This window comes from Oncorhynchus masou, chromosome 22, assembly GCF_036934945.1.
Source record: "Oncorhynchus masou masou isolate Uvic2021 chromosome 22, UVic_Omas_1.1, whole genome shotgun sequence".
Classification (NCBI taxonomy): Eukaryota; Metazoa; Chordata; class Actinopteri; order Salmoniformes; family Salmonidae; genus Oncorhynchus; species Oncorhynchus masou.
In genome coordinates this window covers 50,884,434-50,897,520 of record NC_088233.1, presented here as the reverse complement: position 1 = coordinate 50,897,520, position 13,087 = coordinate 50,884,434, and the positions used below count along the sequence as shown (strand labels likewise).

Below are 13,087 nucleotides of genomic sequence, written 5' to 3'. Positions count from 1 at the left end.
CGGCACTATGGTTGAAATAATTGGAAAATGTACACAATCAAATCAGACTTGATCATTTAATGGACAATCACAAGTCGAGATTGAAATGTAAATGTATGCAAAGGATAGTTGAGTCAAACTAAACTTCTTAGTTAAACTAAATAGTTCAATTGTAGAACAAAACATTTCATTTTGCAGAAACTATATCGAATATTCCCTATCCCACAAACTGCTAGATCTAAGCCCCCACAAATCCTAACACACACACACACGGCAGGTTGCTTTTGACAATTTATTAACAAAATGATAAAATAAATAAATACAAATTGATCAAATGCTCCTAATATCAACTTCTTCCCATGTTCCCTACAGTATTTTCTAAACACTGCATACAAATTATTCATCACAGAATTGGCTCAATACAGGAGAGGTAAGAAACCCAACGGACCACTCAATGTCAGGCGAACAAACGAAAAATATATGTAACAGAAGAGAAGTCAAATACACACTTTTAAAATTATGAAAAAATACAAACAATTTTTTACAAATATTCAGTTGTGTAATTAACAATTTACACATAATTCAGCACACCAGGTGAACCTTTGTTTATTTGTATCGCTACAATGCATCATCTTTCACCAAATGGAAGCTTCTTTTTTTGACACTTTTTTGCACTCTTAAAAAAGAAACTCCTCCAATTGAATTTACAGTGGATGAGGTAAGAAGCTCAAGGTGTTACAACAGGGAAGTCACAACATATGAATGATGAGTATTATGGATGATGAAATGTACCAACAATACTAGAAGGCCACGATCATGACTTGGTATATCATAAGAACAAAAAAATCCAGACTATATTAAAAAAGCCATTGACAGAATATAATGCACTTGTGAGAATATACAAGTGAGCTACTCTACAGGATCGTTCTGTGAAGTTTCACTCTGGAATGAACGGGAAATGTAATTTTTATGCATAAAAGAAAGCCTTTCACTTTTCAACCCTCTAGCGTACATTTCATTGTGTGTCTCCGCTGCTAACTACCTTTTCCATCACATCCGTGAACTTGCACGCTGTACTGAAGCAGAAATTAACATAGCCTCACTATGAACTGATATGTATCAAATGCATAATGGCTTCCAAATATAAATGCACATTTGCAATATTCTTTGGGTATATTGGTTTAAGAGCTCAAGTACTTTAACTGAATGTATTTTTATCTGTTTTTTTTTTTTTTACACGACAATGCACTCAACAATTTTAGACAAGACCATTTTAGACCACTTCAAAACTATCCCCACCCCATGTCCCGAACAATAACATTCAGCATGGTGCATTAGCGAAGGCAAACATTTTATAGAAAATGGTCCTTGAGAAGAATGAGCCAAAAGAAACTGCACTTTCATTACATCTTATATGATGTTTTTTCCTCAATTATAGACTTCACAGTTCATGGCATTAAAATCCTCTGCCATTGGAGAATTCCAAATATAACACACTATTGCCAGAGATGTCACATCAAATGGTGTTTAAAAAAAACTTCAATTTTTTTATTTTGAGATGCCTACTGTTTACTATAGTTATGGCATGTTGCCAGAATGTAAAATGAAAAGTGACCAATTTCACAACCTTTAGAAAATAAAACGGACAGTTAATGCATATTAAAAAAGTTTGACAAACATTTGTATAAAAAAAAAACTTGCATAAGAAGGCATGCTTTCTGTTGGACTGATTGGAAAGATGGTGCTAAGGGGGTTTAAGAAGTTTATCCAATCAGGGTGCTGTTTTGTTTGAACGCACACAGGCCAAGGCTCAATTCATAATGACCTAATTTGATGAAACTTACTGCACGACAAATACAAAAGAATGGATGAGAAAAGAAAAAGCTGCACAAGGAGGGAACAAAAAGAGGACAAGTAATGATCACTGGCACTGTACTTACAGAGTTTTAATGCTGACAAGACTAGAATGCCTCTAGAATCTCAACAATAGGGAGGTAAATTCAGGGTAAGAAGATATCTGGTTTATTTCTATTTCATATTATATACACATCACATCTTTTGGGGTGGACGGGACTGTAAAAAAATAATACTGGGTGGGAATTCAACCAAAAAGTGCATCACAACAAAACATACCATTCTAACAGTCACACATATTCCATTTCTTATACAAGAGCTTGTAAAGAATCCTCCATAAATATTGTACCAGTGCCTGTGACACTTGAACAAACTACAGAGTGGTGTACATTATGAACAAACCACAGATTTGCCCATGTTTTACAGGAATTACCCATTACATACATTTCAAAATGAATTGAATTCACCTGAAGAGATAATAAAAAATAAAATACATTTAAGGCAGCTGCTATACAGACTACTTGTGAGAAAAAAAATTAAAGTCCAAAGTTTTATAAAAAATAATAATTCATTATGCAGATTCAAATTGTGCTCTATAATTCAGATGCATTTGTTTGCTGAAGATTCAGAGTTTTGTGGGCGGATATGAAATCACATGGGGATAACATAGGACAAGAGCTAGACCTGTGTGTTTGTGTGTAGTAAGGTAAAAATACAAGCCACAGTGCAAGTCAAGAGACAAAATATGCTGTTGGAAGAAAGGCACTCGAGGTACCGAAAAAGGGGAAAGGTCAAGTGTCTCTGTAAAATAAGTTCAGGCTTAACAAAGACAAAAACATATGAATGTGAAATGGATGTCTGAATACTTTGTTCTATTCAAGGGGCACCGTATGAAAAACGTTTGACACCCAGCCAATTTATGCAGTGTTTCCGTGGTGAAGATATATCCTTACGAGTACTGTGAGACTCAGAAGGCAAAGAACCCTTTTTTATTAATCTATGAGAAAGTACAAGACAAGAAAGTATAGCCATTGCACTTGATTGCATCTCTTGGTCAAACTCTTCCATTCTGATGTGTTTAAAAAACTGCAAAAAAAATAGGACTTGTATTTTAATTGACTCAGCATTTATACATCTTTTTTTTTAACATAGCTAAGAAAGAAAAATTGCAATGTTGAGAATTCAGTCCTTTGAAATGTAGAATTTCTGGAATTTAAAGTCCCTGTTTTCAACACAGAAAACATTCTCCAAAGACATGTCGATTGGTCATGGATTGACATCAACATGATATGTATGTTGCCGACTGTGCACTCTGCAATGCGCAACAGTATAGCATAAAAAATAATACAAAATTGAGACCTGACACATGCTCTAACAATAAGTATCACCAGTCTCCTGAATGGTCCCAACTCCAAAAGTTGCTGAACAATTCAGGAACAACTTGGTCGAAAACAAGTGGGGGAAAAAAAACTGGGTACTGGCCCCACAAATTATAAAACATTGGACAGATATGTTGATGGCGCATTAAAAAACAAATACCAGTGGAAGCACAAATCTATTGAGTATTTAGGGATAGGTTCGTTGGTCAGTTCTGTTATCCAAGCATGTTTCATGGGTAGGAAAGCAAGACAATTTCTGCTGCACAAGGCCTCAGTCTCACCCTCAAAGATAAGTTGGGTAATACAAAAATATTGGCAAATTGGGGATAAATTACATGACAACAAACAAAATGCATACTGTTATGTTCTATATGTAACATACAAAAAGTTTTTCAGCACACATTTGTTATGCAGAAGCTTGTGCTTTAATCTCAGGATTTGTGTTTTTTTCCTTACCACCACCAAAGTGGGCTGATGCAACACTCCATTTTCCAGGAAATAAATATATTTAGATGAGATTGTTGAATAAGCACTCATGCTTATTTACCAGGTATTGCCAATTGCCGAGATGGTATTGAATATTCCATTTTTTCCTTGATCTTTCCATACAGTTAGTGGACACGTCCCTGCTATATTTGGATACAATAGCATTTTGGCAGTTCAGAATTAAAACAAAAACATACATTTCATAATATGCAAAGGTCACCTCTTTTAAAAGATAATTACTTGCATAAACTATGCCAGTTAAACACATTTAATAACAAACAACTGTTTAATGAAACAGAAATGCACTTATTTTTTAAGACTAGGAAGACCTGAATATCTTTTCCTATAAAAAGAAGAAACACACCCCAGATAGATATTTTTGTGTGTTTGTTTTTGACATTGCAACATTATTGCAATTTAACATTTAGTGCTCACAGTTGACACTGACTCACGAAAGAAACTCAAATCACTGCACTGGACCTACACCATTTGAAAACTTTAAGCTACCATGTGTGATCTGACTCCACTGTCTCTTGAGATGACCATCTTTGTTACCTGGGTCTTCCTCAGCAAGGCCCTGGTCAGCAAGCTCTATAAGCAGTCTGCCTCATACTTCAAAAGCAGGTGGACGTTGCTTTTGTTTTGCCTGAGGTGTTGTGTAAATGGGTCAATAGTTATTGGTCATGTACGGTTGAGAATGGGGAAAAGGGAGGAAGGTATTGGGATAACTGAAGGCTCTCTTCTTTTACATGTTTGATTTTCAATGACACTCAACTGGCGCCTCAATGTTTCCCACTTAAATACTGATGCTTTAGAATTTTTCAAAGCCCTGTCCTCAGCTGTTTTGCCAATCTTTTGGTTTGATGTTTCTCTCAGTTAATGCCAGAGAAACACGTTCTCGGTGCAGCAGTCTTTGGACATCTCTAACCTGCCTCCCCAGGAACAAAAGACAACCTAAAAAAAACAACCCCCACGAGAGTTCTGAGGGCAGCTGTTGCAGGCACACAATGGTGTGATGTTATAAATTATCTTACTTTTAGCATTACTACTATTCTTTCTATCCTTAATTGGCATGACACTGGTACACAAACCACCCTTTCACCCATGCTTGGGGTATAATAGCCTACAGCATCCAAGAGCAATCTCAGACTCAGGCTGTAGATTTACTATTGACACAGTCTGACAATACATTGAAAACAAGTAACATTTATATAGATTGGCAACGTCGGGCACCTTTCAAATCTGAAAGCAAAAGTCATTTTTTAATGTGAGGGTGGGGCCGATCTAAGAGAGCGTTACTCTTTATTGTCCAAACTGTCGAGAAGAGCTGGCAAAGATTTCTGGGAAGATTCTGAGGTTTTGCTGTTGTTGGTGCTGCTGCCATCATCGTTTGTGTTCTCTTCCTGTTCCTCTTCTACCACCTGCTCTGTGTTGTTAGTGGTGGTGACCTTGTTCTCATGGTTGGTGTTTGTGTTGCTAGTACAGCTCTCGTCCTTGTTAGTACAGCTCTCGTCAGTACACACAAGGTCAGTGGTGCCATTGGTCGTGACCCCAGTAGAGTCCTCTGCACTGACCACTGCTGTGGTTTTCGTCTCGGCCTCAGTCACTTCCTCAGCGGTGTTGACCTCAGCTACGGGTTCAACACGGTTGTCCACTGTAGCAACGGTGCTGACCCCGGCAACAGGCTCAGCGCTAACTCCTGCTACCGTCTTGATGGTAACATCAGCTACAACCTCCTCCTTTCTGGCTTCAACATCGCTGCTGTCCTGTGCTGTGATCTTGGCCTTCACCCCATACACAGACTGGATATTGACTTCTGCTACAGCCTCTGTGTTGACTGTGTCCACAGCATTTTCAATTGGGACAATTGCATCCTTGGCCCTCGTGATGTTCTTTGTAACATCTTCTGTGATGTCACCTGTACCCTCGGTCTCCATGGTTTGACTGAAACTGAAAGCCTGAATGAGGCGGACCAGGTGTTTGACCTTCTCCAACGAAACTTGCATTTCTTTCTGTCGAGACAGGATGATGTTTTTGGTCTCCATGCATTTCTATTTAGAGGGGAGGAAACAGGGTTAAATAATAATAAATGAACACACTTAAATTGATCCAGTAAAGTCACTTATAAAAAGAACAGTTTCAAAATACTCTATATAGAGACCATTCTTTTACGTCACTGCACCTTATCTGGCGTCAAATGGATTCTTCATTTGCTTACAGAAATATTTTGCTGTCAGATTAAGATTCCCCAAAACTAGTCATAGCTGTATCTTTTATCATGTTTGTTCCTGACAGATCCACATTCGCTTGCTAACAAGCGAGATAGCAAGCTAGCTTAGTCTCCATTGTAGCCAATTACTGAACTGTAACTATATTACTACTAGTGCAGTTACTAGTGCAGTTATTATAAATGCTAATTTTTTAGAAATCAGCTACAGTATTAGTATAGCTAATTAACTGCAAACTGTAGGACTTTAGCCAATTAGCTAGCATTTGGCTATGTAGCTAGAAAGCATTGCTAACAGTGTGCATTTTTTTTTAATGCAGTTCTATTTAAATGTAATTTATCATCAGCCATCAGTATCTCTGGGCATTCTTTCTTTTTTTAAGCCAAGAGAGCATCAGACAGGTATGCAAACTGGTGAGGGCCAAAAAAAGGTGAAATGTTTTTTCGCATGGAAACAAGTGAAAAATCGGTGTTAACTGCAAGAAAATGTGCCTATTTTTAAAAGTGGGATTGTCACAATACCAACATTTTACTATCGATTTCATGACAGGTCAAGTATCACGATACCAAGTAGCATCGCAATACCACAGAGCCCCCCCCGGACGCATGTTCCCATATTCTATATGTTCTGCACAAAAACAGGTCCCTTTTATTCACATCTCTACTCATTACAACGCATTGAATTTAACTTCACACTTTTTACTCTATAATAGAAAAGGTTACTGCAGAAAATAGATGATTTGCTAATATCTAAAGGCCTACCTGTGATTGGGCAAAAGGAATGTAGTAAGGAATATAAATTGTGGCACACCTGAAAATGTCCCTATTAATTTATATAGTGGTAATGACCTCTGATATATAGTGCAAATCTATTTTTCTGTTAAAAATAATTTTTATAGATTAAAATCGGGTTGATTTGAACTATTTTCATTGTTCCTTAATCATGAGGATTAATTTGTGTATACACCTTAAAGAGCATCCTGTGAATCCTCACTTATTCCGGTAAAATAGGTCTTTAGTTTAAAATGGTTTGGGCTAGAGACAACCGGTTTTCTGCATTGTAGAGGTGCAACCATAGGCACAAAACTATGCTCCGTTAGTTTCTATGGCAGAGGCTGTGGTACAGTTAAAAATAAAAATCAGACTCGCCTGTACTAATGGTTCTTACAGGCCAAGTAACATTTCTACAAATTACTTTGCTCGTGATGCACGCCCCTAAAATGATACATATAAAACGGTCTGAGCATTCAATGTATTATCTGAGCGCACTGGTGCTCCCAAGTCAAAATTCCATGTGCATTCCACAGGACACATTTATAGAAGTGTTCCAAAAAAAAGACTCCAAGATTAGGAAAAGTTTTGCGGCACAGTATCTGTTAGCGCCTCTCTTTTATAGCTTAACGGGTGATACACTGCATCTGCGCACTTTTCGTCAGCCCTCTACACGATTCACGCGGAATACCTATTTTGGAGATCAAAACGGCAAATTTTGCCAAAAAGTGAGGAGTTTGCATCTCTGATCAGAGCAATAGGGGTAGTTACGTGAAATACCTAGCCGCCACTATTATTCAAGATCTGAGCCACTTCCATCTATTCCAGTATGGCCATCTGGAAACAACTCGCTTACAAGGCGATCTGCTGTTACTATGGAGCTTACCGTTATAGAGTTGCTGAGTTGTTTGACCCCTTGTTCCAACTGCTCCCGCTCCAGTTTCAGCTCAGCACTCCACTTAATTAGCCTTTGTTTCTCCTCTTCTTTAGCTGTTAGGAAACAGAAACAACACACAGACAACAGTGAGATTTAAAAGGCAATTTGGTTGTTTGAGATGCCAGTGACAGAACTGTTCCATCTACCACTGCTTCAGCTGAATGTAGCCCAAGCACACATTTCATGTTTGTCGACGTACAAGGTCTTTGGTGTGCTATTCCTACCTTCTTTATAGGCGATGTAGGAATGAACAATAGCCAATGTTCCCGGCCATTGAATTGCATCTTCTTTTTTCAGTATCTGGAGAGAAGAGCACAGCTTTGTTGTATTGTGATTGTGAAGTCACGACATTACCTAGACATGGAAGAGAACATTTCTCTGGCCACCCTCTGGTGATGTCACGAAGGACAAACAAACAAAATCAGATGGGAGTGTAAGATGCCATCATCCACTAACAAAATGAATGGGAAAGAATTACATAAAACAATATTGAATCATGTTGAAGCTTGCCGTTCCTTCTTGAACAGCCATATCTTAATGTTGTCGTTTAGGAAAAAGGCCTAGCTGATGACAGCCTAAGGGGAAGATTACATTTCTGGATAACCTGTGGACAATTGTGTGGCAATTGCCCACTTTGAAAAGGCAACCAATTTTTCAGATCTAGACCACTGAATCACTGGACTGCTGGGCAATGCCCTCCCCCTGATCAGTAGGTCGGGTGCTGCGTTTACCTGGTCTTGACATTTGGGACAGATCCACATGCCTTTAGGAATGGTTTTCAGGGGTGGGTCCAGGCAGTCCAGGTGATAGACACGTGAGCATGTGTCACACATGAGCAACTGGCCACTGCGTCTGCACACAGTGCAGAAATCCTCATGGATGTCTCCCTGTCAGGAAGAATTGCACCAATCAGTTTCACTGCCCGTCTAGGCCTGACCAATCAGGTGTGCAGAGGCAGGGCAGAGGGGAGGGGCCATGTTTGTTGATTTGAGGATTATTGAATTATATTAGGGTCTTTGTGGCGTTTAAAGAAAACACTTAAAAAGTGGCTGAAGACGGCTTGTGTGGCATGGAGACACGTCAGATTTATTCTACTATCAAAATGGACTAAAGTGTTAGATCATTCGTGTCATAAATTTAGTCTCAGAAAATTGCGAGATAATGAGGAAAAATGGGTATGTCAAGGAATGAATGGTATGTAACAGTTTTCGTTGGGTTGCGTTTATTTAAATCCTGCCAACATGCCCACAGCATCCAAGTACTCATACATTTGGAGCACAACTGCAAGAGACCCGATTGTAATGCCCAACACGCACTGACCATGCTACATTTTGGTTTGGATATCCCTATGGTGCTAGTCAGTCAAATTGGACAATCTGAAACATTTCATTAGCTCCAAATTTAAATGAATAAAGAAATTAACTATGAATTGGAGAGCCCAACCGATATATCAGTAGACCGATATTTACCTTTCATGGATGTATTTGTGTCGGCATTTAATCAACAGAAAAGGTCCAATATAAGATGAAGAAAAAAAAACGTCCTTCATAGGAGACTTTTTTGGTGCCTGAACAGGGTGCTCTTTACATGGCTATAAGCCAATCTGGCTTTGGCTGGACACTATCACCCAATGCAACTACACCAGTCGGACAGGAGAGTGAACCACAGGGAACTAACTGTTACTGCTTCTACGGTGAGTGCCGAGTAGACAGAAGCTTGCCAGCTCAATAAACGCACTGGTCACAAACTGTTACGTGAAGTGTTGGGTGTTGTGACAAACAATGGATGCTATGCCCAAACATAAAGAGTGCCGTGCTAGGAACATTCAACTGTGGTAACGTTAACATTAAAGTCCTTTAGTGAAGCCTGCGAAATCTGGTGGGTTATATTTGCTTTTTGCGAAAGGTATTCCTCAAGCTCTGTCATTGATCTTTTTTCAGAGACACAAAAACAAACATAGCAGGTTACAAAGTAATGCTTCGTAGCTACGTTTTTATGCATGGGTTGTCACATGTCAGGGACCGGTTCATAGTCACGTTTCGCCACCCCCAGCTCACTACCTGGGAGAACACTTGACATAATTCACTGAGGGTTAGTGCAATCAGGAAACCTTGGGATGTCCCCACGCTAAATCCCTACACTAACCCTGAAAGCCAATTTATGCTTGACACAATTGCGGAGCCTCCGGAGGCCAAACCGAGCTTGGTACACCGATGCAACGAAACTCCCAAAATGTTTAACAATGTCCAGGGCTCCGCATAGCTTCGCATAGACATGGTTGGTTGACGTAAGTGGGTGTGGTACATCCTGTAACACACACAAACTCACTTCCTTGACAACAAACATGGAGAATGTTGACGAAAGGCTATTAGAACAAGTTCACAACTAAAAAATATCTTCATGAAACTTTGTGTAGGGATTTCAACACGAACATTTGTTTGAACTCCTAGTGAGAGCGGTAAACGGGGATAGATGCGGTAAAGAGGTCAACGAAATACAGACAGGGGGGAATAGGCGGAAGCTGGATTGGCGCATATTGAACAAATCTGATCGAACAAAATGGATATTTGTCAAATACGTATGGTAACAGGCTCACAATGTGGTTATTAAAATCCAGATTTGGATATACAGGAAGTCAGAACTTTACATACACATTAGCCAAATACATTTAAACTGAGTTTCACAATTCCTGACTTTTAAAAAATTCCCTGTTTTATATTTATAGTTTATATTTTATATCAGTTAGGATCACCACTTTATTTTAACAATGTGAAATGTCTGAATAATAGTAGAGAGAATGATTAATTTCAGCTTTTATTTCTTTCATCACATTCCCAGTGGGTCAGAAGTTTACATGCACTCAACTAGCATTTGGTAGCATTGCCTTTAAATTGTTTAACTCGGGTCAAATGTTTCAGGTAGCCTTCCACAAGCTTCCCACAATAAGTTGGGTGAATTTTGGCTCATTCCTCCTGGCAGAGCTGGTGGAACTGAGTCAGGTTTGTAGGCCTCCTTGCTCGCACACGCTTTTTCAGTTCTGCCCACAAATTTTCCATGGGATTGAGGTCAGGGCTTTGAGAAGGCCACTCCAATACATTGACTTTTTTGTCCTTAAGCCATTTTGCTACAACTTTGGAAGTATGCTTGTGGTCATTGTCCATTTGGAAGACCCATTTACGACCAAGCTTTAACTTCTTGACTGATGTCTGGAAATGCTGCTTCAATATATCCACATAATTTTACTTCCTCCATGATGCCATCTATTTTGTGAAGTGCACCAGTCCCTCCTGCAGCAAAACACCCCCCAACATGATGCTGCTACCCCCGTGCTTGTGTTCTTCGGCTTGCAAGCCTCCCCCGTTTTCCTCCAAACATAACAATGGTCATTATGGCCAAACAGTTCTATTTTGGGTTCATTAGACCAGAGGACATTTCTCCAAAAAGTACAATCTTTATCCCCAATGTGCTGTTGCAAACCGTAGTCTGGCTTTTTATTGGCAGTTTTGGAAGCAGTTGCTTCTTCCTTGCTGAGTTGCCTTTCAGGTTATGACGATATACGACTCGTTTTACTGTGGATATAGATAATTTTGTATCGGTTTCCTCCAGCATCTTCACAAGGTCCTTTGCTGTGGTTCTGGGATTGATTTGCATTTTCGCCCCAAAGTATGTTCATCTATAGGAGACAGAACGCGTCTCCTTCCTGAGTGGTATGACGGCTGCATGGTCCCATGGTGTTTATACTTGCTTACTATTGTTTGTACAGATATGAACGTGGTACCTTCAGGCGTTTGGAAATTGCTCCCAAGGATGAACCAGACTTGTGGAGGTGTACACATTTTTTTCCTGAGGTCTTGGCTGTTTTCTTTTGATTTTCTCATGGCGTCAAGCAAAGAGGCACTGCGTTTGAAGGTAGGCCTTGAAATACATCGACAGGTACACCTCAAAATGACTCAAATTATGGCAATTAGCCTATCAGAAGCTTCTAAAGCCATGACATAATTTTCTGGAATTTGCCAAGCTGTTTAAAGGCACAGTTAACTTAGTATATGTAAACTTCTGACCCACTGGAATTGTGATACAGTGAATTATAATTGAAATAATCTGTCTGTAAACAATTGTTGGAAAAATTACTTGTGTCATGCACAAAGTAGATGTCCTAACCGACTTGCCAAAACTATAGTTTGTTAACAAGAAATTTGTGGAGTGATTGAAAAACGAGTGAACGACTTCAACCTAAGTGTATGTAAACTTCCGACTTAAACTGTATTTGGCTGTTTTTGCTGCATAACATTTAGAAGTCGTCCCTTTTCAGGTTTAGAAAAAGGAACCGCTAAATGCTAACTCCCATTCATATAAGCTGGTAGCATAGCTAGCATACATCAATTGGTGGTAGTTTAACTGTAATGCAGATGATTGATGACATGAACATGTATTGGGGTTGACATCCATACAAGCATTATGCTCAGATTTTTTTTTACCTCAACATAGTGTGAAATAGACATTAAACAATAGCCTAAATGTAAGCTAGTTTTGCTGGGGGGGCAACGAGGCAGCTCAGTCTTCAGAGCCTAGGCAATATTTTTGCCGGAATCATTGTAGTTTATACTCCTTTCAATAGAGTAACAGTCTTTCTATTAAAAAAAAACTAATCTTTCAGGTGCACATACATTTCATGTGGTGCTTCCAATAATGTTCTTTCATCAAACTTAAGAAATAAGCTTTCTGAGTATCGTTGTAGGGCTGTTTTACATACACATACAGTACAAGTCAAAAGTTCGCACACACCTACTCATTCAAGGGTTTTCTATATTTGTACTATTTTCTACAATGCAGAATAATAGTGAAGACATCAAAATTATGAAATAACACATGGAACCATGCAGGAAACAAAAAAGTGTTATACAAATCAAATTATATATGTTATATTTTATATCCTTCAAAGTAGCCACCATTTGCCTTGATGACAGCAAAGGACCAAAGGACATTTCCACCGATCTAATGTCCATTGCTCGTGTTTCTTGGCCCAAGCGAGTCTATTCTTCTTGGTGTCTTTTAGTAGTGTTTTTTTGCAGTAATTCAACCATGAAGGCCTGATGATTCACACAGTCTACTCTAAACAGTTGACGTTGAGATGAGTCTGTTACACAAACTCTGAAGCATTTATTTGAGCTGCAATCTGAGGTGCAGTGAACTTATTCTTCTGCAGCAGAGGTAACTCTGGGTCTTCCTTTCCTGTGGCGGGCCTCATGAGTCAGTTTCATCATAACACTTGGTCTTTGTGGAATCTCAAATTTATTTCGATTTGTTTAACACTTTTTTGGTTTCTACATGATTCCATATGTGATATATAATAGTTGATGTCTTCACTATTATTCTACAAATGTAGAAATTAATTTTTACTAAGAAAATCCCTTGAATGAGTAGGTGTGTCAACTTTTGACTGGTACTGTGTGT

General features: G+C 38.9%; 1 protein-coding gene across 7 annotated transcripts in view; it reads right to left on the bottom strand.

Annotated features, from left to right (window-relative positions):
- Positions 1 to 257: 257 nt before the first annotated feature.
- phf21ab (PHD finger protein 21Ab) overlaps positions 258 to 13,087 on the bottom strand; it is a 73,639-nt gene continuing 60,809 nt past the window's right edge. For 5 of the 7 annotated variants that reach the window (XM_064930502.1, XM_064930504.1, XM_064930506.1 and 2 more), the window contains 4 exons: positions 8,365 to 8,520; positions 7,858 to 7,933; positions 7,583 to 7,686; positions 258 to 5,749 (listed from right to left, as the gene is read on the bottom strand). In XM_064930502.1, the coding sequence (XP_064786574.1) occupies positions 4,994 to 5,749; positions 7,583 to 7,686; positions 7,858 to 7,933; positions 8,365 to 8,520 (1,092 nt within the window). In that variant the 3' untranslated portion in view covers positions 258 to 4,993. The remainder of the gene's footprint in view (positions 5,750 to 7,582; positions 7,687 to 7,857; positions 7,934 to 8,364; positions 8,521 to 13,087) is intronic. The other 2 variants (XM_064930510.1, XM_064930509.1) reach the window with 1 other exon arrangement.